General features: G+C 40.8%; 2 protein-coding genes across 6 annotated transcripts in view; one reads left to right on the top strand and one right to left on the bottom strand.

Annotated features, from left to right (window-relative positions):
• NBEA (neurobeachin) overlaps positions 1-20,081 on the top strand; it is a 478,282-nt gene that overhangs the window by 322,386 nt on the left and 135,815 nt on the right. For all 5 annotated transcript variants that reach the window (XM_027899474.1, XM_027899469.1, XM_027899470.1 and 2 more), the window contains one exon: positions 821-957. In XM_027899474.1, the coding sequence (XP_027755275.1) occupies positions 821-957 (137 nt within the window). The remainder of the gene's footprint in view (positions 1-820; positions 958-20,081) is intronic.
• On the bottom strand, positions 2,750-4,911 carry MAB21L1 (mab-21 like 1). The gene has a single exon (XM_027899475.1). The coding sequence runs from the start codon at positions 4,698-4,700 to the stop codon at positions 3,621-3,623; it is 1,080 nt and encodes a 359-aa protein (XP_027755276.1). The 5' UTR covers positions 4,701-4,911; the 3' UTR covers positions 2,750-3,620.

Below are 20,081 nucleotides of genomic sequence, written 5' to 3' on the forward strand. Positions count from 1 at the left end.
TCTTTTCAATGCCCGTGAAAACGTCTCAGAAGGAATATATTTGAGCGAAATATTGTAACTGTAATTTTAAATGGATAAGCGGCAGGGAGTTGATACAAAAATGATCTTGACGTAAATATTTAACGATGCTCGCCCCTGTTTGCGTGGGGTATTGAAGTAGGTGTAAATAAAAATAAACCATTAAAAAAAAACCCACAAACACAAACCACCACCACCACCACCCAAAAAAACCCCAAAAAAACCCAAAACAAACAAAGAAAACCCAACAAAACAAAACACAAAACCAAACAAAAAACCCCCACGATATTTCGCATTACTTTCGGAGTTGATGTCTGGACCCAGAGTTAAAAATAATGCTGCTAGCCTTACAGGGTCGGTGTGGCGGGCAGGGGCTGCGGACTGCCCTGACCTGCGTCCCCGACCCTGCCCGGCCGCCGTGGGGACCCTGCGCTGCCAGGTCGAAGCTGCGTGGAACGAGCCGCCGCTATCGCACATAAACAGCGATAGCGTTAATGAGGACCAAAAGGGCATGAAAAGAGAGGGGACCTTCTTCTAAGAGGCAGCTGTTTTTCACCCTAACTCCTCTAAATTTCGCTACTGTGATTTATCTCGCAACCTCGGAGCTCGCAAACTCGCTTCTGCCCCGGCCGCAGAGTTCAAAGCGCTGGCCGCGGGCAGGGGGGAATAAACACGGCGGTTTACAAACAGGGTTTATGAGGGGGCTCGCCGGGCGCTGGGTCGGCAGAGGGAAGGGGAAGGGCCACCAGGGATGGGCCGGCTGGGCGCCTCCAACCTGACGCCGCTGCCCTTGCTTTTGCAGGCCCCGTGGTCCTCAGCACGCCGGCACAGCTCATCGCCCCTGTGGTGGTGGCCAAGGGGACGCTCTCCATCACCACCACGGAGATCTACTTCGAGGTGGACGAGGATGACTCGGCCTTCAAGAAGATCGACCCCAAGGTGAGTGCGGCGGGCGGACGGTCGCGGTCCCGGTCCCGGCACACGTGCGCCGTGGCCGCCCCCTCCTTCGAAACTCCGCTCCAGTCTGCCGCCTTTCGCTGCATAAGAAAGGGGAAAAAAAAAAAGGCGCAATGTATTAATGATGTTAAATCCTCTATTACGGCAGCGTGCACGTTTTCCAGCTGCATTTTGCGCGGTGCCTTTGTATGAACGTGGTCAGATTTAGCAGTTAAGCCAATTGCTCTGAAATCCCTGGAGGGAGCAGCAGTCCCAGCCCATAGCCTTCCTGACACACAGCGGAGGGCTTTACCCCTTCCGAGGATATCGGAGAATCCCGTTATTTCAAGAATGTTAGTTGCCATATAAGAAAATACGGCGCATTTTGTAAACTCTCTGACTGCTGAAATGCAAGTTAATGCTTATTTTCTGGGGAAAAAAAATTGGGGGGAGGGGGGTGGAAATGGTCATGGACTCGAGGACTTGGTTCTTGGGAAAGCTTTTTCTTTCTAAAGTCACTTACTACTACCAATGCCCCAGCGCCGCCCCCCTCCCTCTTCCCCTCCCCTCCATGAAAACCTGCAGCCCAGTCGCAACAGAGCAGGGGTGCGTGACTTCAGCGGAAACGTTTGCGTGGGTTTTTCCCCGCGGGAACGGCGCAGGGGCTGCCACGGGGGGGAGGAGGGGGCAGACGGAAGAGACGTGTCTAACAGGGCGCTCCTCTCGTCTGCATCTCTTTTTATTCTTATCGCTCTTGCTTTATTTCTTTGCTATTGCACTGGAAAATGTTGGCAGAGAGGAAATAGGGCAGTACTTTTACAAAGGGTTGTTTTGCTTTTTAATGCAGAAATATCATAAATAATTTCCAAGAAAATTCCTCGTCTGAATGTTTGCAATAAGGTGATTTCTCTTTGGCGAATAATTTGTCAAACTCGGGACTTCCTTCCCAGGAAAAGTAAAAAGTTTCGGTCAGAATCTCTGGATATAACGATTTCCCTAAAGTGCACCCGCTGGAAATAGTTGCTAATGGGTGTTACATAGGCGATCGGCCTCTTTCAGCACTTGTTGACTGTTAGGATCCTAATCAAAATCCGCGTTGATATTTTGAGTTTTGATTTAAAACCGCTTTAAAGAAATGCATCCTGAGAGGGACCAGGCGGTGCAATACGGACAGGCGGCTTTGGATCGTTTGCAGTTTTGTAGGCACGCACATGTTATTCCCTCTGAATGCCCTGGGAGCGCAGGGACTTGATTTCTGAGAGTGCAACTGGCAATTTTACCACATTCGTAACGGATTTGTAGGTCAGAAGTAATATTGTTGTTCATTTTATTGGTGCCGGCTTCCACCTATAAATTTTACTTTCTTCTTTATTAGTACCTGTACCAAATTGCTAGTTTTATCAGGCCCACTGCTTACCCAATACACTGCTTCACGGATATGTTGTGTGTCCTCAGCTTTGTTTGAATCCGAACAGAAACACATCAGCACCGCATAGTAAACCCTTCAAAAGCAGATTTGTTTCCTGACAGCTGAAAAACTGTAATTGCATTTAATAACCACATTAGTGTCTGACAGTTGCTGATGGTCACCTAGAGCTAAATTATAATATGTTTGTACCACGAATATTTCCCTATTCTATGAAACTATTCAAAATGCAAAATCAGGCGCCTGCCCTTGAGTTTTCGCTTTACAGGATTTAAGCAACTGTCCACAGAAAGGCAAAATCTGCTAAACATAGCTGCCTTTGGTTTTTCAAGTAGAAAACTTGATCTGAGATTGAAACACTTACCCATATGCATTTTACTTCATTTATTAGCTTGTAATTAAATAAATCAGCAACAGAAATTAAAATCTAAATCACAAAAGGTAATTATCCAGTGTATTTCAAGTGCATTTTCAAATATATAATTCCAATATTCAAGCATTATTATATAAGCAGAATCCAAATTTCTTTTGAATATATTTAAATAACATTTCAAGTATATTTATGGAATGTTAGAAATAGAACAAGCAATATATATGAAACGAAAAATGTAAACTTGTTAAGTTCAGACACTTCAAAAGACAATTAACAAAAGTACTGTGATAAAATCTACCTTTTTTAATGATATCTTCTCTTTAGCAGAAAATGTCCTTGAAGTATCCAAAATGGCAATTTAACTTCTGTTCACCAAATCACAAAACACCAACATCCACAATTTCAAAGACAATGTGAGATCACAATATTTGATACAAATTAAAAGGTACATTAGGGTTTGTTCAGGTGGCATATCCAAATAGCATTTACTCACAGAGGGTTTACATAAAAATACCGGGTTTTGTTATAATCCGTTGGTACCATTTTTAGGCAGAATGGTCACAATCATGTTAAATTACGGCCAATTCTCTTTTCCAGGTAACGCTTTCCTTTTTTCTTATTTTTTTTTTTTCCATCACTCCCCCCCCACCCCACCCCGGGAAACTGTAAAACCGTGAAGAAGAGGAACGATGCTTGCTGTTCTCATTTACTTCTTTTTTTTTTTTTCTTTGTGAAGAGCCTAAGCTATATTCCTTTTAAAAAAGAGAATATTATTTGCTTTGTGAAGTGGAAATATTTGACTTTTCGAATAGGCAGCTTAAACTTCATCGGGAAATTTATCGGTCAGGCCGGTTTTATAGTTACCCTCTAAAGTTTCTCCAAACTTTTCGGGTTGGTTAGTATTTCCCTGGCCAGTCGCCACGTTTGTTTGGCTGCGTTTTCCAGGGCCGAGTGAGGTTTGCCCTGAAACAGGTCTAGGTTGGGCAAGAAGTAGTGGGGGCACCTCCTGCACTGAAGGCAGGAGATGAGCTGCAATAAAATCCCGTTGAGCCGGTCCCCCAGGCATGACTCGTCCCAGTCCGATTCGCGGGGGTGCTTTTCGCATTCGTAGGAAACCAGAGTCTTCATGTGATAATTATTCAGGGGCTGGCCTGGCAGCTCAAGGTGACGGTCCCGTAAGGTTTTGAGGATGGAGAGGCATTTCTTCCTGCAGCCGCCCATCTGCAGTCTGTTCTCGGCTTCTGCGAACTGCAGCACCCAGGCATCGCTCTCGGCCGAGCTCTGCTTGCCGGCCAGAGAGTGGCACTCCTTGGACAAGAGGTTGAAGCCTTCCGCCTTGACCTCCGCCACCCGGTTGGGTCCCGGCCAGGGGATGTGGGGAAGCGGCCAGTGGGCAGCACTCCGCGGCCAGATCCCTGTGCACTTGAAAGCCGGAGTGATCTGCACGACGTACCGATCCCTGATCCTCAGCTTCACTTCGCTGGTGTCTGCCACCATCTTTACCACGTCTCTGTAACTGCACTTATCCACGGCTTGAGCCACCAGAGTCTGGAATCTGGACCGGATTTTGCGAGCGGAGAGGTAGCCAGACGCCGTGATGAACTCCACCCAGAGGGACATGCTCCTCTTGCGGCCGTCGCTTAACTTTAACACAGCGCAGCCCGGCAAGGAACCGTCGTCCACGAAGTTGAAAACCCCCATTTGGTTCAGATACAGCACGACTTCAAACTCCGTGGGGGAGATGACTTCCAGCCCCTCGTAGCGATTGTCCATCTCGTTCAAGGAACTGATGAAACGAGGCTCCTGCACCTCCACCTCCTTCAGCACGTCCGACACCACTTTGCAGACTTCTCGGATCGTTTTGGCGATGGCAGCTTTTCTCGCTTGGCATTTCTCATTGTAGTATTTATTCAAATGATACACCAGCTTGGCCTGGGCCGCGATCATGTTGGGGCAGAGATCCGGATTGTATACCGGAGTCTCGCAATAGGCTGTGGGATCCAATGCGGCTGCTAAGGCTGGAGCCAACTTCAGAGGAGAAACAGGCTGCCGCACTCTGAAATGTAACAAATGTTTTTCAAAATGCGCCGGGGCTGCTGCTCCTCAGATGCTCTCTTCCTGCTTTTTTAGATCAGCCGTCTTGAAGTGTGTGTGGCGGGGGGGGCGGGGGGGGGGGGGGGGGGGGGGGGGGGGGGGGGGGGGGGGGGGGGGGGGGGGGGGGGACTGGAGGGGGCGATATTTTTCCTTCCCCTTTTTTTAAAGGGTCCGTGAGAGAGAGGAAAGCATCGAGAGCGGCACCTTTCCCAGCAGCAAGAAAAAACAAAAGTTGCACTGAGACACAGCAAGGCTTCCAGTAGTCAAAATAATAAAACCTCTTCGTATTTATTTATGTTTTCCCGTGGTAATCACCGTGTGTATGCAGGGCGGTTAATCAGTTGGTGGAAAAAAAGTGCCGTGTGTGTATGTCAGAAGAAGCTGGCTCTTGGTTTGTATAAGAGCCCAGATGCACTCGTGTGGAAATTATAAAGGCAGGGCCAGGCAGGCGGGCGGCCAATCGCCACTGGGCTCGTCACTGCAGCCTCTTTCAGCTCAAACGCGGCTAATTAATCCCACTCTAGGAGATAGATATGTATACACAGCCACACGCACGCACACATGCACACGCAGGCACATATAGGAAGGTAGAAGGTTACTGGCTGAAAAACCGCCCCGGTCCTCTGTACGCTCGGAAATCAAGAGAAATCGCTCTCCTTTGGGTGTAACTCGAAGGGTAGTAACGTTTCGAAAGGACTTGGCAAAACTGTGCCGCTCCGCAGTGAATCCCTACGTGCCCCCCCATGGCCGGGACGTGAATGCAGGTGTATTAATGGGCATCCATCAACTAGGGAGCTACAGAGCGGGCTGGCTCCGGCAGGAGCACAGGCGTAAATTCATTAACTCCCACTTGGCGTCACATCATGCTGTCCTTTTCCTCCTGATAGTTGTCTGTAACTGCAAACGAGAAGTTGTTGGTTTTGTTTGGGGTTTTTTCTTTTTTTTTTCTTTCTTTTTTTTTTTCTCTCGTGAACCGGCCAATGAACAAGGCAGCGGATTCACGGCAAATTTAGTGTTTTTTGGAATAAAATATTACGCAGAAGTCCACGATTTGTATTGTTTTAAAAGATCTTCTGACGGGCTCTAATCGATTTTGAAGTTTAACGCATTTCGGCATTGTCTCTGCCTGTTTTTGTATTTGTACCTTATGAAGGGAGAATCAATCGCTAAACGTATCTGTCAGGTCTTTTTCACATTCCCTTCAGAAATCAAGTGGCAGATACGGACGGTAAATCTCATTTGCCAATTCTTAGCTTCGTTTTTTTGTATTCTGTATTGCGCTCCGATATGTTGTGAAGAGTGGATGTTCAGCTGCTTTTTGAGGGTCAGTATTTTTTAATTTCAAACCTGGAGGATTTATCGTATAGCGAGCTCTGCTAGCAAGCTGCGCTTAGTAAATGTGCACACGGGAGGCACGCTAGCGACTGCAAACATGCTGGCTTGCTTGTCTGACAGTTTGGGGTTTCGCCTGTGTGATGTGTAATTAGCAAATTTCCCCTTCGGTACTTTAGGTGTAATCGAGACCTTTGTTTGCAAATAAGATGGAGTTGTAAACTCCTCTGCTTCACAGCATTTACTGAGCTTCACTTCAAGAGAACCCTAAATTTTAAATATATATTTAGGGAAAGAAAGCAAAACAGCATAGCTTTTAAGCGCTTGGAATCTTTAATCTACTGACCGATTACCAGTTCCTAAAGTAACTGTCACAGATACATCCGTCGCTGAGGAGAAGTCATACCACAAAGAACATTTCATGATATTTATTCAGCGTATGAATGCGACCAACTTTATTGCAGAAAGCGGAGAATTTGTGACTGTGCGCTTGGCTCCCACGGTCTGGCGGTTGTGTGGGTGTTCCCGTGCCGGTCCAGAGGAGGAAGCTGACCAGAATCTTTTCCTGCCCATGAGTAGAGCAGGGCTGGGGCTGTAGCTGAAAAGCTGCAGGTAACAGGTCTTCCCGCGGAAGCTTTTCCTCTTCCCAGCCGCAGCCCCTAAGCTGCCGGGAGAAGGGCGACCGCTCTTTGGCTGTTTCGTGCGGAGAGGAGGTAGTTTCCTCCCTAGTTTTCTCCCTTCTCCGTTTAGTTTCCCAGCCAGGCGCCGGGAAGGACACGCGTGCCTCCCCTCCGACCGCGCCGCGGCGGGTCCGGCGGTGGAAGCGGCCCCGAGCGCCCGGTCCCGGTTGCTCCGGATCGGCCGCCGAGGAGCGCGGCCGCCGCCGCACCCGGGGTCCGGGACTGCCGCCTCCCTCCTTCCCTCCCTCGTCCCCTGCGGAGCGGCGGCGTGAGCGGCAGCCGGGCTGCGGGCTCCCGGGGGCCGGCTGCCCTCGCCTTCCCGGAGCAGGCACTTAGAGAGGTCTGGGCCGGCTCCGCGGGGACAGGCGGGCGCCTCCCCGCCGATTTTACCGGCGGCTGCCCCCGGCTGCGCGGGGAACCTGCCGCGGCAGGGGCGAAGGTCTGCCCTCTTCCTCCTCTTCCTCCTTCCGCTGGCTCCGTGGCACCGCCGCGGGTCCCGTCGGCGGGTGGGCAGGGGGAGGCACCTCGCCGGCCCGGCGCATCCCTCCCCGCTGCCCCGAGGAAGGGGCCCGGCACGACCCCAGCCCGCCCCCCGGGGCCGGGGGCGATGCCGGTCGTGCCCTGCCCTCAGACACGGGGCGGTGTTGGCCGCAGCGGTGCACGGCCCGCCTGTGCGGGGGAGGGAAAAGCGGTCAAGTTGGGACCAAATGCGGCGGGCGGGTTTCGGGGACCGATTGGTGCGAGGGAAGGCCCGCTGCGGCCCCGTCCCTGGCCCCGGTTCCCGCCCTGGGCGGCGGCTCCTGGGACTCGCAGCCGTCCGGCTTCAAGCCTCCGGCGCTGCCGTATCGGGGGCGGCTTCTTGGGATGTAAATGTTAAAAAGCCCCTTTCCCGCGGGGTCACAGACCAACGCCGGGTAAAACCGAAAGTTACAGCGGGCGGACAAAAGGTTATCCCTTCCTCACCGAGGGAACAGCCCTTTCCTGTGGAGGGAGCACGCCTCAACTTCCCAGCGTTGCGGCCGCCTCAGAGCTGCGCTTAAGCAATGGGAATGTTCTGGGCCAGGTTTTTCTTATTTTTGCTGGGTGGGTTTTAGCTTGGTAATTTCAGTTGCTAAAGGCAAAAGTCGTACCTTTGAGCTGTCAAAAGTCGTAATATTCATAATGCGACAAAATTAATTTAAATAAAAATTACATCTTATATCCTGAATCATAGCTTTCTTTCAATGTGTAATTAAGCTCTGATGTCAAGTAACACAGGTTATAGGTGTTTACTGTATCTTGGTGGCTATGGGAAACACTAGCTTTAGCTTCACTAAAGATCTTTAGCACTGAAGGTCACCCTTTGCTGCATCATTTCATTTCACTTCACACATATACAACAAACATTTGATAGTTTGAAAATTTGTGGATTTAGGCATCGCTGACACCAGTCAACCACTAAAATGTGACTGTTGAGTTGACCCAGTCGTTTAACAAGAGAAGAAGTCGGTGGCTTGATTGAAATGATGCTGAAAATTATCTATATTATATATATGATATAAAAATATGAGTATTTTTCAAAGCTTCTGACCACTTACTGCAGTTCATTTTTCTCTGTAGTTATTCATGTGTTCTTTGTAAACTATAAAAGGAACACCTTTTCCGCACTGAATTTTATTTTTATTGAGTTTATTGACTAACGAGTTGTTTAGGTAAATTGGGATAAAAATTATCTCATTAAAGTGATGATTGATCATTTGTCATGATAATGGCACCATATGATATTGGTGACTTTTACCAAATTGCTGTTTTCTGGATATTTCCCCTAATTAGGGGGTACTATAACAGTATTTGTTGAACTCTGCTCGTTATTTCAAATCTTTCAAACTACAGTTCCTTGTCATGTGGTGCTTACGTTAGCCAAAAAGCCAAGTGGTATAGAAAATCTTTGGCTACGAGTACTCACCCACCTCCCCAAAATGCAATTGGAAGAAGAAAAAAAGAAAAAAAAGAAAGTTACCATACATATAAATTTAACCTATAGTTTCATATGGTGAAAAGTGGGAGTTGAAATGCAGATGCATATCTACACAAAGGGCTTGCATGAATATCACTTTATATTTCTTATTATATAGTCATAGTTCTTCCATACACAACTGCTCATGAATTTTAAAGTTTTATTTTTTAATATCTACCTATTGCGCTAGGGAGGTAGGAAGAAAAAGAATGAAGCTGAGTTGATTAAATTATTTATCCCTACTGCTGAAGTGAGTTTGAAGGCTCACTGAATGTATCTGATTTCTTGGTTCATCTTTCTCCCCTTCCCCCCTCAATTCCTCCTGGTTATTTCATCCATATCATCCTGCCAGCAAAAATAAATTCACTTTTTTTTTTTTTTCAAGTAAGAAAAGACAGATATTTGTGCCAGGTTTACTATATGTGTCACATTATATTAAATAGGCAGAATAATTTTTTTGTGATAGAAGTTGATGGTACCTGCAATTTTCTGTATTCTTATTTTGTAGTTTACTTTTTGTCTCCACTTTCACATTTAGGAACAAATGAAAAGCTAAGTTGCTATAATGTTTGCAAAAGTGCAATTTTAATGAATTTATATGCTTCATTACTTAGATTTGTGGGTATAAATTTCTGTTTAGTGTGGTACACAAACATTTTTCCTCTGTTACATATAGTTTTCTGCAAATTTTTTTTTTTTTTAAACTGTGACAAAGCTCCTTTTAGAGTACTCAGTTAGCATTTATTAGTGTTAAACTTAACATGTATATGTATTACCTTCCTATTAAAACTTGAAAAACATGAAAAGAGTTTGCGTTACTGTAGGACTTGGTCATCCTAGGTCTTATGGATGAACTGTTAATGCTTTAAATTCCTCTAATCTGCAATCTGTTAAGAGAAAAACAGTAACTGATTTGTTTTCTTTAAACTCCTATGTCTCAAAAGTAAACATGAAACTTGCACAATTGCAATTTTAGCTAGAAGTGTAGAAATGTGGAAGAAGGAAAAAAATGCATTGAATTATTTATTTTGTTCACTTCTCCATCGACTTCTCCAAAGCCAGGCATTCCTTAAAGTACAGCATTTTATTTGAACAGTCCAACATTGGTGAGGGTTTTTTTAAAGATCTCTAGCTTGAGAATGTTCTTTTTTGCCGAACTGCTAGAGGAGTGTGGAATCAGTGGGGATTAGTGCCTTTTAATCTACTACATCTGTAGTGGGTCATCCAACACTACCGAACTCTCATTACTCTCTCATGCTGTATATGATTAAATGACTGAAAATATTGAACACTGACCTTGAAAATAAAGCTGTGTATGTGTTGGATGAGCAGCTTCCAAAGGCTTCACATATAAACTAACCTTTCCCCTTGGTAGCTTCTAGTCCTGTAATATGTCTGAGAGAGGACTAGAGTGTTAGAAAAAGTGAGTCAGAATTGAAGCGTGGGAGCATTTGAAATGCATCATTATATAAATTATGGCATCGCTCAACTTGTTCATATTTTAGGAGTAACCCAACGACTCATTAGCCCAGTCAAAATGGGAGAGTGATATGTCTTGAACCTACTTATCTTTGTGACTGGTGTTTTTCTGTAAGCTGGTTTCATGTTGTCTAGCAAACTAAACTGCATCATCTTGTAGGGAGCTGCTAGAGATATTGAATTTAGCAGAAGATATGTTGCTCAACATCTTTGAACACTAGCCAATATGAAGTTATAAGTAAGAACCATCTCTCTTTATACATTTGATTATATTATGTGTTCATTGAGAATTTTCATGCTGCCAATACTTTAGGCATGTTATGTCCCTCTAAATCAAAGTGAAACTTGTATATATGTATGGTAAATTACCTGTGTAACTAATTTTATCTTGATTTAGCTATAAAAAGACATACCTAACATATTTCTATGCAGACTTCTATTTTTTAATGTAGTGTACAGCTCTCCAGTATTTTCTTTCCAAATAACGGTGAAGGGAGGAGTTGAGTGAGTTGATCGTGAGTGATTAATACATTTCATTGAACCTTATGAAGGCCCCGATCCTGCCCATGCACTCATGATTAACGAAACATTCAGCTGTTTCTGCTGAGGTCATGGGCACTTTTAGGCTCATAGTGAAGTGCACAGGCAGCTATTTGCAGGATCAGGGCCAAAGTAGAGTAACACTTGGAGGTTAACTTTTGTAGAGGATCAAATATGGTGAACCTCTACAATATCTAATGCATCAAACACATGCATTTGTGAGGAAATATGTTTTTGGCTCAAATATCTACTCTTCTGTCAAGCAGCACTTCGCTATTGATTTCATTGTGTTTTAGCCATAGTGTTCAGTTAGCTTCTTGAGAAAGGACAGTTGCTGTTTTGTCCACGCTCCCACAAAAATGCCTTCCATAACCCACTCTAAAGCCCTTACAAGGAGGGTGAGATTATTCAGAGAAATGAGTGAAAGAATATACTTTCAAAATTTCCATGAAAACAATACTTTTTATGTACTTCCACATATTCAGGACTATTTATATAACTCCCCAAATCTACAGAATCTTTTAACAGTCCTAAATGTCAGCATTCTACTTGCTAAAAAACACTTATTGTTCCTAAAAATGTCCTAAACCACAATGAAATTAATAGGGAAGTGCTGCTGTTATATAAACATGTCAACCAACTTATTATTTAAGGAAGAAGAGGTGAGATCTGTTATGAAAAACTTGCTACTTAGATCTTTTGACCTTTGAAATATTTTCCCATCACCACTCTGAACTCTGTTTTTTAACTGGTGAAACATTGTCATTGTGTAGAGTACAATATTTTCCCTAGGAGAAAACCGAGTCTCTTATTAGGAGCAGCAAATCACTCCAGTGGTCCTCTTACTTGAATTTGAAAATTTATCCTAGATCACCTTCTGTCCTTCCTACCAGGTTTTTAGGCCAGCTCTAGGACAGCATATACATAACTAGGTACTTTGTGGTATAATGCTGGTGTCCCTGAAATGAAAAAGACTATAGAAATAGCATGTAGTCTTGTAATTTCATAAATACACAATAAAAATATTGAAAGAGATATATTCGCATATGGAAATATCTGTTTATCTGAAAGGGATATTGCTATCAGTTTTTTGTGATAGTTGAAATAGATTGTGCCTTTTGGACATGTTATCATTTATAATAAATTAGTGCCATTGAAAAGAAGAAAAAAAATATGGTGTATCTGTCAGGGCAGTGACAATGTTTCCTCTTAAGTCTCCTTAGTTTTAGATAAGGCAAAACTGATTTTAAAAAGGTTATGCAGTGTGTACAGACCTACTGAAAGAGAAGTTACTGTGATAAATATGATCCCATCTTATTTTCAGTATATGCTTTACCATCTCTATTTCTTGTTTTCATCTGCAAATTATTTCCAGGAATGAACTGACTAATTTTGACTTCATTTTTTTAAAAAATAACCTTATAAAAAAGAAACAATAAGTTGAGAACTCTTACTAGCCCACTGAGTCACAAACAAGTATATGGCATATGCTAGGATGTGCCATAATGCTTGCCGTTTTCAGCTACACTTCAAGACATTGTTTCTTTAAGTAGGTAAAAAATGACAGCAAGTATGTTGGACAACAGTTTTCCCATTATATTCTGTGAGTACATTCATTGTATATTATTAGTCCTTAATTGTAAAGATGAAATAATATAACCATTTATCTTGGTAAGCCCATTATTTATAATCTCTGCATTAGAAAACTGCATGGATCTGCTTGGATGTTTTTTTCTACATGTAGTATTCACATTTTTGACATAAGGGATGAGAAAAAACTTTTCAGGTTAAATCTATTGCTAACCTAATCTACTCTTTGTAGGCAAACTGTATCTCAGTGGGGTAAAAAAAGTCTTCTCCCCCTCACCCTTGCCTCTCCGCCCCCCCAAAATTCAGTTCTTCATTTGTTTTGTTCACCACGCTGCATTAACACAGTTTTCCCTTGTGTGCATCTGCCAGTGTACAATTTAGCCACAGGCATCTGTAGACCTTGTGGTGATCAGTATTGCAGGCAAAAGCCATATGTGTTTAAATAAAAAAAAAATCTCTTTATTTCATTTGCTGTTTTAACTGGATGGATAACTTCTGTGCCTCAAGACAGAGGAAGAGAAAATACAGAAATAATTAATTGCCTCTATTCTTGAGGCAGTTTCATTTTCCCTCTCCAATATGGAATGCTTGTCAGCTTCCCTGATAAATGACTGCATGTATTTGCATAGATTTTACATTAACACAAAAATTAGTTTTATTTGTGAAAAACTATTTTACATAATAATGCAGAATCTAGCATTATGGATTATGTTTCCAAATTTGAGAGACTGTGGAGAAATGAGGGGTTTTTCTTGTTTGGTTTTTAAAATTCTCTTTGATTTGTGTTGGTTGGTTGTTTCTATGGTTTGGGTTTTTTTTTTTTTTTTTTTCATGTCAAGGCATATTCATTTCTAGCTTTGTATTTTGTTTTTGTAAAAACAACCAAATCAGGGCCTCTTAATGTTTACAAACCATTTATTCGGTCTTCCATAGATTGGGTAATTGATGGTGGTATGAAAACAACTTCTTTCCTAAACCTCTACATATTCCACATATTAAATACATTCTTAATTTAAGAATACATTTGCAAAATCTCATGAAGCTGTATTGAAAAAAAGTTGCATCAAACTTAGCTTTTAGATACACTATTAGAATATACTTTAAATTTCTAAAACTGCTATTAAAATAGTGCTCCATCAGGTATTCTTTCAAAGCATTAATGTACTGCATTAGTGTATATGCCAGTGTAGGACTATTTTTTTCCTTATATCTAATAACCTGTCTGTTTTAAGCAATTAGGCACTCCTACATTGGAGTGACAGTACTATACCTCTAGTTAAAAACTGTTTTATTCACGATTTGTCATGTTCATAAATAAAATTTACGAATCAATCAGTCTGAAATATCTTTGAGGGAAAATATACTGCCCTAATTTTGAACCAATTGTACTTATTTTCAAGTGACACAAATTGGATGTTTGTTCATGTAATAAACACGATGTCTTGTTGTCTAAAGACAATTGCTAATTGTATATCAGCTAGTTCTCCCGGCTGAAGAAAACACAGATAAATTCACTGCTGGTATTTCATGCTCTATAACAAGAAGAAAATATTACTCCTTATGAAGCATACTATACTTGAAGGCAACTTAAGGTAAAAGCGTGCCTTTGCCACTTCTTAAATCTGGGACACCCTAGGTGCCAGCTGTCACTGCTCAGCTAATGATGACAAATGCCCCTCTCTATGCAGATTGCAGAGCTTGCAGGCTGCTATGAAAGGCAGTCAGATTACCTTTCTTCAGATAGTAACTTAACCTTTTAAACTCAAGTGTCAGAATGAAATTATTAGCTGGGATAGTTTCAATATCTGTTTCTTAAAAAAGGAAAAAAAAAAAAAACGAGAAGAAAGGAAGGCAGTGAGTTCAAATAATACCATAGCAGCTCATATTCACAAATAGTTTTTGCTTCTCTGATGTTTTAAAAATAGGAAATTGCTGCCACTGTGCCTGTGAGCACTCTGTGGAGTTTGCTGGCATTAAATGCTGACCTCTTAGTTGCACTGTACAGAAATGGGGCCAAGTGGGACAAATTCTGTCCTTGCTTACATCCGTGCAGTGTTGCTGATGTACAGATCTGACAGATCACAGGTTAACGGATGTTATTTGTAATAGACCCTAATTGATCTTACATATTTTGGATATACTTAGCTCTCTCCATGACAGTTCATGTTACTACTCTATGAAACTGAGCTACATTTCACATTATCAAAATAACTGGGTATTTATTTTGTGGGTAAAAGTAGTTTCACAGAACTCAGTGTCACATGGTTAATATTATTATTACTAATTTAAATATTCTCAAATTTTCATTCATGAAGCCTAGCCATGATGATGGTTAATTTAAATATATTCTGCAGTCAGAGTTTTGGAGTTACTTTCTGTGTTTTCTTGGAAGTAGCTAACAGATGTGAAGATTAAATATTTCCTTAACAGCATGTCATAAATGTAACAAGGTATAAGAACTGGATATGCCACCTAAAGTGTAGGGTACTTTTTGAGTGTGTGTACATATATCTGTCTGTATTTTTCTGGGAGTCTATTTCTATGCATTTATACACTTGAATATGAAAGTAAATAGACACATAGGCATTCATATTAGTATGTGTACACATATATATATATATGTGTGTACACATATATACACGTAGCCTATATATGTAACATTCAAAAAATATATTCAAACAATATATTTCCATATTTGTATTAAAGTACTGACATGAGTATTTTTATATTTGCCATTTAATCTGTCTGTACGATGAGCTGTGTATGAGTATCATTTTTCCTTTGCGTTGAAGCATACTTTTATTACAGGAAACAAGTACTTACACCAGTATTTTTCATTAACAAATCTCCACAGCAGTGGGCATTAATAGAAAACTACAGAAAAGATGTGGAAAGGCAGTTAATGAGATGACCAGGAACTATGGTATATGCATGCAAAGAAGTAAATAATGAGAAGAGGAGGAAAAAAATTGTTCATTTGGTATGAGTTTGGAATGTCCCAAACAAAAAATAATTATTATGATTGTCAGAAAGTACAGGAGAAGAGAAAAACATGCAAGTTTACAGAGAAAGCTAAGATGAGATCAATGTTGTAATAATTTTAATGTAGTAGTAGTTCTGTAGTATTCACTAAAGAAAAGGTAATCTGATCGATGTACAGAATGTTAATTAATATTCTTTTCTCCAGAAAATAATAGATCCGATTGCTAAGATGTGCGTTCTCAAAGATCTTCAGTCAGTACTTACCTCTTTTGATAATATGATTTATAAAAGCAAGATGCTGGTTAATGTTACATTAGAAATGTTTCCAGTTAAAGTTTGAGGAAGAGTGTTTGTTTTTGCTTTTGCATAAGTATGTTAAATTTAACATCCTGTTTTGTTTTGTTTCGCTTTGGGTTTTTTTGCAAGTCATTAAGTTCAAAGTATTTAAAACTATACATTTTATTATTTTGAGCAAGTGTAGCACAATCTGGGAAATAAAAAAGACAAAGATCTAGTGTTTCATACTCAGCTTTCTCAGCTTGTTGGTTGAATAGGCATCAAATGAAGTCCAATGCCTATACAAAAGAAATGTTCCTTGTTTGGATTTGCCCCATCTGTGTCATCTGGTGGCTTATGCAATAGGAGGTGTTATCACATGAATCCAAATGCACAAGCCAGTTGTTTTATGGACTCTTTCTGTGCTTGGAGGAGTTTATAAGTTGCCCACTCTATTGTGTGTCACTCCCAGATGACACGTGTGCATTCTGCTGAGCATATTTTGGGGGTAATTATAACTAATGAAGCCTGGTACACAGCTTGTTCACAGAGTGATTTATTCTGCTTCTGTCTGATTCCTGAGAGTTCTGTAAAATGGTTATATTGTGCCCTCCACTTTGGACACGTATGGGAGCATGTGGTATTGAGTCCATCAGAGAAAATTTGCTATTCAGTGTACCACAGACTAATTACAAAGATACTGACTGAGTACATCTGTCTAAAAATATAGAGTTGTACTGAAAGTATAAATGGGACCTGTAACTTTAGGGATACTGACTAGAGGATGGCTCTTGTTTAGTCGTTTACTCTTCACAGACTTGCAGTAGCCCGCTTCGATATAGTGCTGTTAAATGTCTCAGAATTCCTCTGAGCCTCAAAAGTTAAGTTCCCTTCATACCTTTTAGCAAAGCACATTTTATTATGCAATTTGAGTTCTGATAGGTGGTGATATTTTGTGGATAGATAGATTTAAAAGCTGGGAAGAAAATACCTTGTAGCTTTGCAGGTTTCATAAAGCAACAACAACAACAAAATTCATTACTGAAGCCTGAGTTTCAACCTTTATTTAGCCTTAGATCTACCATTCTCACCCTAATTTATCTTGACTTACCAATCTCTCAGACAAATAAATGCACTGACATTAGTGGGACTTATCCATTATACAAGAAGGATTCATACATTTGTTAACCAGAATGATTTTAAAAATCTTTTTTCCAAGATACTAACATGCTTCTGAAGTTATAGAGTAATGGGGCACACAGAACCTTCAGGCTTTCTCACTTTATCTACCAGATTCACAGCTACCCAAGCAGACTGGATGTTTTTACAAGTGTCTTGGCATCAGTGTTCTGTAATAATAGTACTCAATTATATCTGTCTTCAGTTATATCAACTTCTCCCATCTTTACCCTTAACTTTGTATTCAGATTTGAAAGACTTTTGCATCTTATTTTTTTCAGTACTTAAACAAAAATTTCTTTCACAGAAAAAAAAAAAAAGAGGTTGAAAGTTATAGTACTACTTGTAGGAATGGGAGAAGGGATAAATACTTATTTTGGTACACATTTGGTACACGTTTTTATAAGGCTGGAAAATAACTTCTTAGAAAATACAGTTCACATCCTTCCTACTTACTGCATGAGTAGAAAAATAGTTGTACTGAGAATGAATTATTGTTTTAATTTCTTTTTGTGCAAACAACCTGGAGTGTGCTCAAGACGACATTTGCAGCATTGAGGGTGAGAGGATACCTCTAGCTCTCAGAATTGAATGGTATAAGATGACATTCCTTAGCTGGCATGTTGGGCAAGAGGATGTGGTCACCAGCAGGCTGAAGTTTACATTGTCCCAAGAGTGAAGTTTATAGTATTGATATAATTCTTCTAAATCAGTACTTTCACTGGGAAAGGAAACAAAATAGAATTTCAACCTATTTTTAGTCATGAAGAGGTAAGTGGTCTGCTAGTGCCTTCGTTTTTGCTCTTGAATTTGTGTGAAGCATTGTGTGGTTGCAGTGTTACATACCCACAATGATAACCATCAGAAGATGAGAGTGCTGTTTGTGTGTGATGAGTGTGAATATACTTGTGCGGAAAAGCATACAGTTTGAAAACTGGATGGTTTGCTGAGAACAATTGTATCATAAGGTAGCAGTTACACTTCAGTTGTTTTACAAATCAGTTGCTTTTGGGGCTTTATGCTTTATTTGGGATTTCCTCCATAGTTAAAAGTACCGAGGACAATTTTTACATGATGATTTATAGTGATACAAAATCTGACCTGCGTTTGAGTTCACTGATGATAAAATTGGGATAGGTTTTGACTTTTGGGATGAAATATGTAATATCTGCTTATCATGCCAGATATTACTAGAGACTTGCTAAATTGACGACACATACTTAAAGTTGAAAACCTTAGGTAGGATACGTGTCACAGATGAAAACAATGATTTTGCATGCTTTGCAAAGTTATTTTTAGATGTTTTTTTGTTTGTTCTGTGTTAAAGGACTGTGACAAACTACAAGAAATTACTACTGTTAGAAAATACCTGAAAATGAGTAGTTGTTTTATTGTAGAAAGATTGTCACAAATTTGAAGAACGGATACCTGCAATTATGGGTTTGTGCTATTAAAATACTGTAGTTGTCAGGTGAAGTGTTGGTTGCTGACTAATCTTCTCATGTTTAGTCAGAGTAGATCTAGTCTATATAATTTTAAACATTTAATAAAATATTTAAGACTAATGGTCCAAACCAAGCACTAGCTAAAACGATGACACTGATTACATAAGATGTAGTTGAGTCAGTGAAGCTTACATGTCATTCACTCTTTTGCACTGACCAAACTTTTGATGCATGAAGTCATGTCTTAGTTGGCCTCTGAAAGAGTTTATATCAGAGTAGAGTGTGGCCCTCTGAAAGCTGGGAATCACAGCTGTAGTTCCGTCTCTGGTGCTACTTTCCTTTCTTCCGTAAGCTGCATTCATTTTATTTCCATTGCTTTGCTACTTTACATGAATTTTTTGACGGGAATTTCTATTTAAATTGCCTTGAGTTTAGAAACATCTTCATCCTATGCCATACAAGTGCTGGTGAATGTGATATGCTTATCAGACATAGGCAGATGAAAATAGTTTTAATAGTTTTTCATTTGGGTATTTAGGAAATAGTAGTAAAATAGCACTCATTAGTACCTAAAATAATGACTGTTTGGAAGAAATTTGAAACAAGAAGCTAAGTTGATTTTTGAGCCATAAATTCTTACATTGTTAACCTCACTAGTGTTAGCAGCAGACTTTCCTTTCTGATGGTAAGCCATTACCTTCCCATTACCTGGTAGTCTCCAAGATTTGCGGGGCCTGGCTGCCTAGTTGGACTGTCTGTTTTCTAGAAATTCTGAAAAAGTGCTGAGAGAAGAATGTTTGCCATATTCCATATGTGCTGATCAGTCACACAGTGGACATGTCGGACTGCTTGTAAAGCAAACACTGGCATACTTGAGTTTAGTTAATGCGTAAGGAATTTGAACTCCAACCTCACACTGACCGTATGGTGCTATATGTGTTGTGCAGTCAAAATCATAATGATCCCATTAAAACCTCAATTTTTATATCAATTTAGTGAAGTTTATACAGCTTTGTGGATTAGAAGAAATACAAACAAGGAAAAGTAAAAAATATGCTCTTCTTGGGTTAGAAAAAAAAGTGACTAGATGGAATGAAGATCAGGGCAAAGATATCAAAGAGAATGAATTTGAAATAGAAGACATGAAAATTCTCAGGCAAAATTAATTTGAAAATTAGTAGAATTTGTTTCATTGAAGGGACCAAACTTAAAAAAAAAAGACAATATAAAAATCCAAAGGTGGAAATCAGAGGACAGATTAGGAAGGAAGAAGTAGTTCTTTGCTTAAAGAAGCTTGAAATAAGGTGAAAATGTGGGGTTTTCTTCATGTGATGATAAATACTATATTAATCAGAAATCCCAACTTTAAAGAGTATCTACTAGTGCACCTAAGCACAGTTGGCCCATGTGATGCCTTTGATCATCAGTGGGTATACTGTAAATTGTCAACATTCCCAAGAATTACTCTTGGCTGTTCTTGAACTGAACCAGCCTCAATGTAGTTCCTGCTTTTGTGGGCAGAAATCATTGCTTTGTGGAAGGAAATAACACAGTTTTTTAAGAGCTGCTCTCCAGAACCCCAGACAGTGACAACAGCAGTCTCTTCATCATCCTTCACTGATCTTAAAGGTTAACCTGTCCAGAAGCTTATGAAATCTATACAGTAAAGGAAATCTATTATGGGAAACAGGATACATTTGAGAAGAGGAAGACAATAGGAAATTCAGAAGTTGTG

Source organism: Empidonax traillii, unplaced genomic scaffold (assembly GCF_003031625.1).
Source record: "Empidonax traillii isolate 1590-97213 ecotype Southwest subspecies unplaced genomic scaffold, ASM303162v1 scaffold670:size792703, whole genome shotgun sequence".
Taxonomy (NCBI): domain Eukaryota; kingdom Metazoa; phylum Chordata; class Aves; order Passeriformes; family Tyrannidae; genus Empidonax; species Empidonax traillii.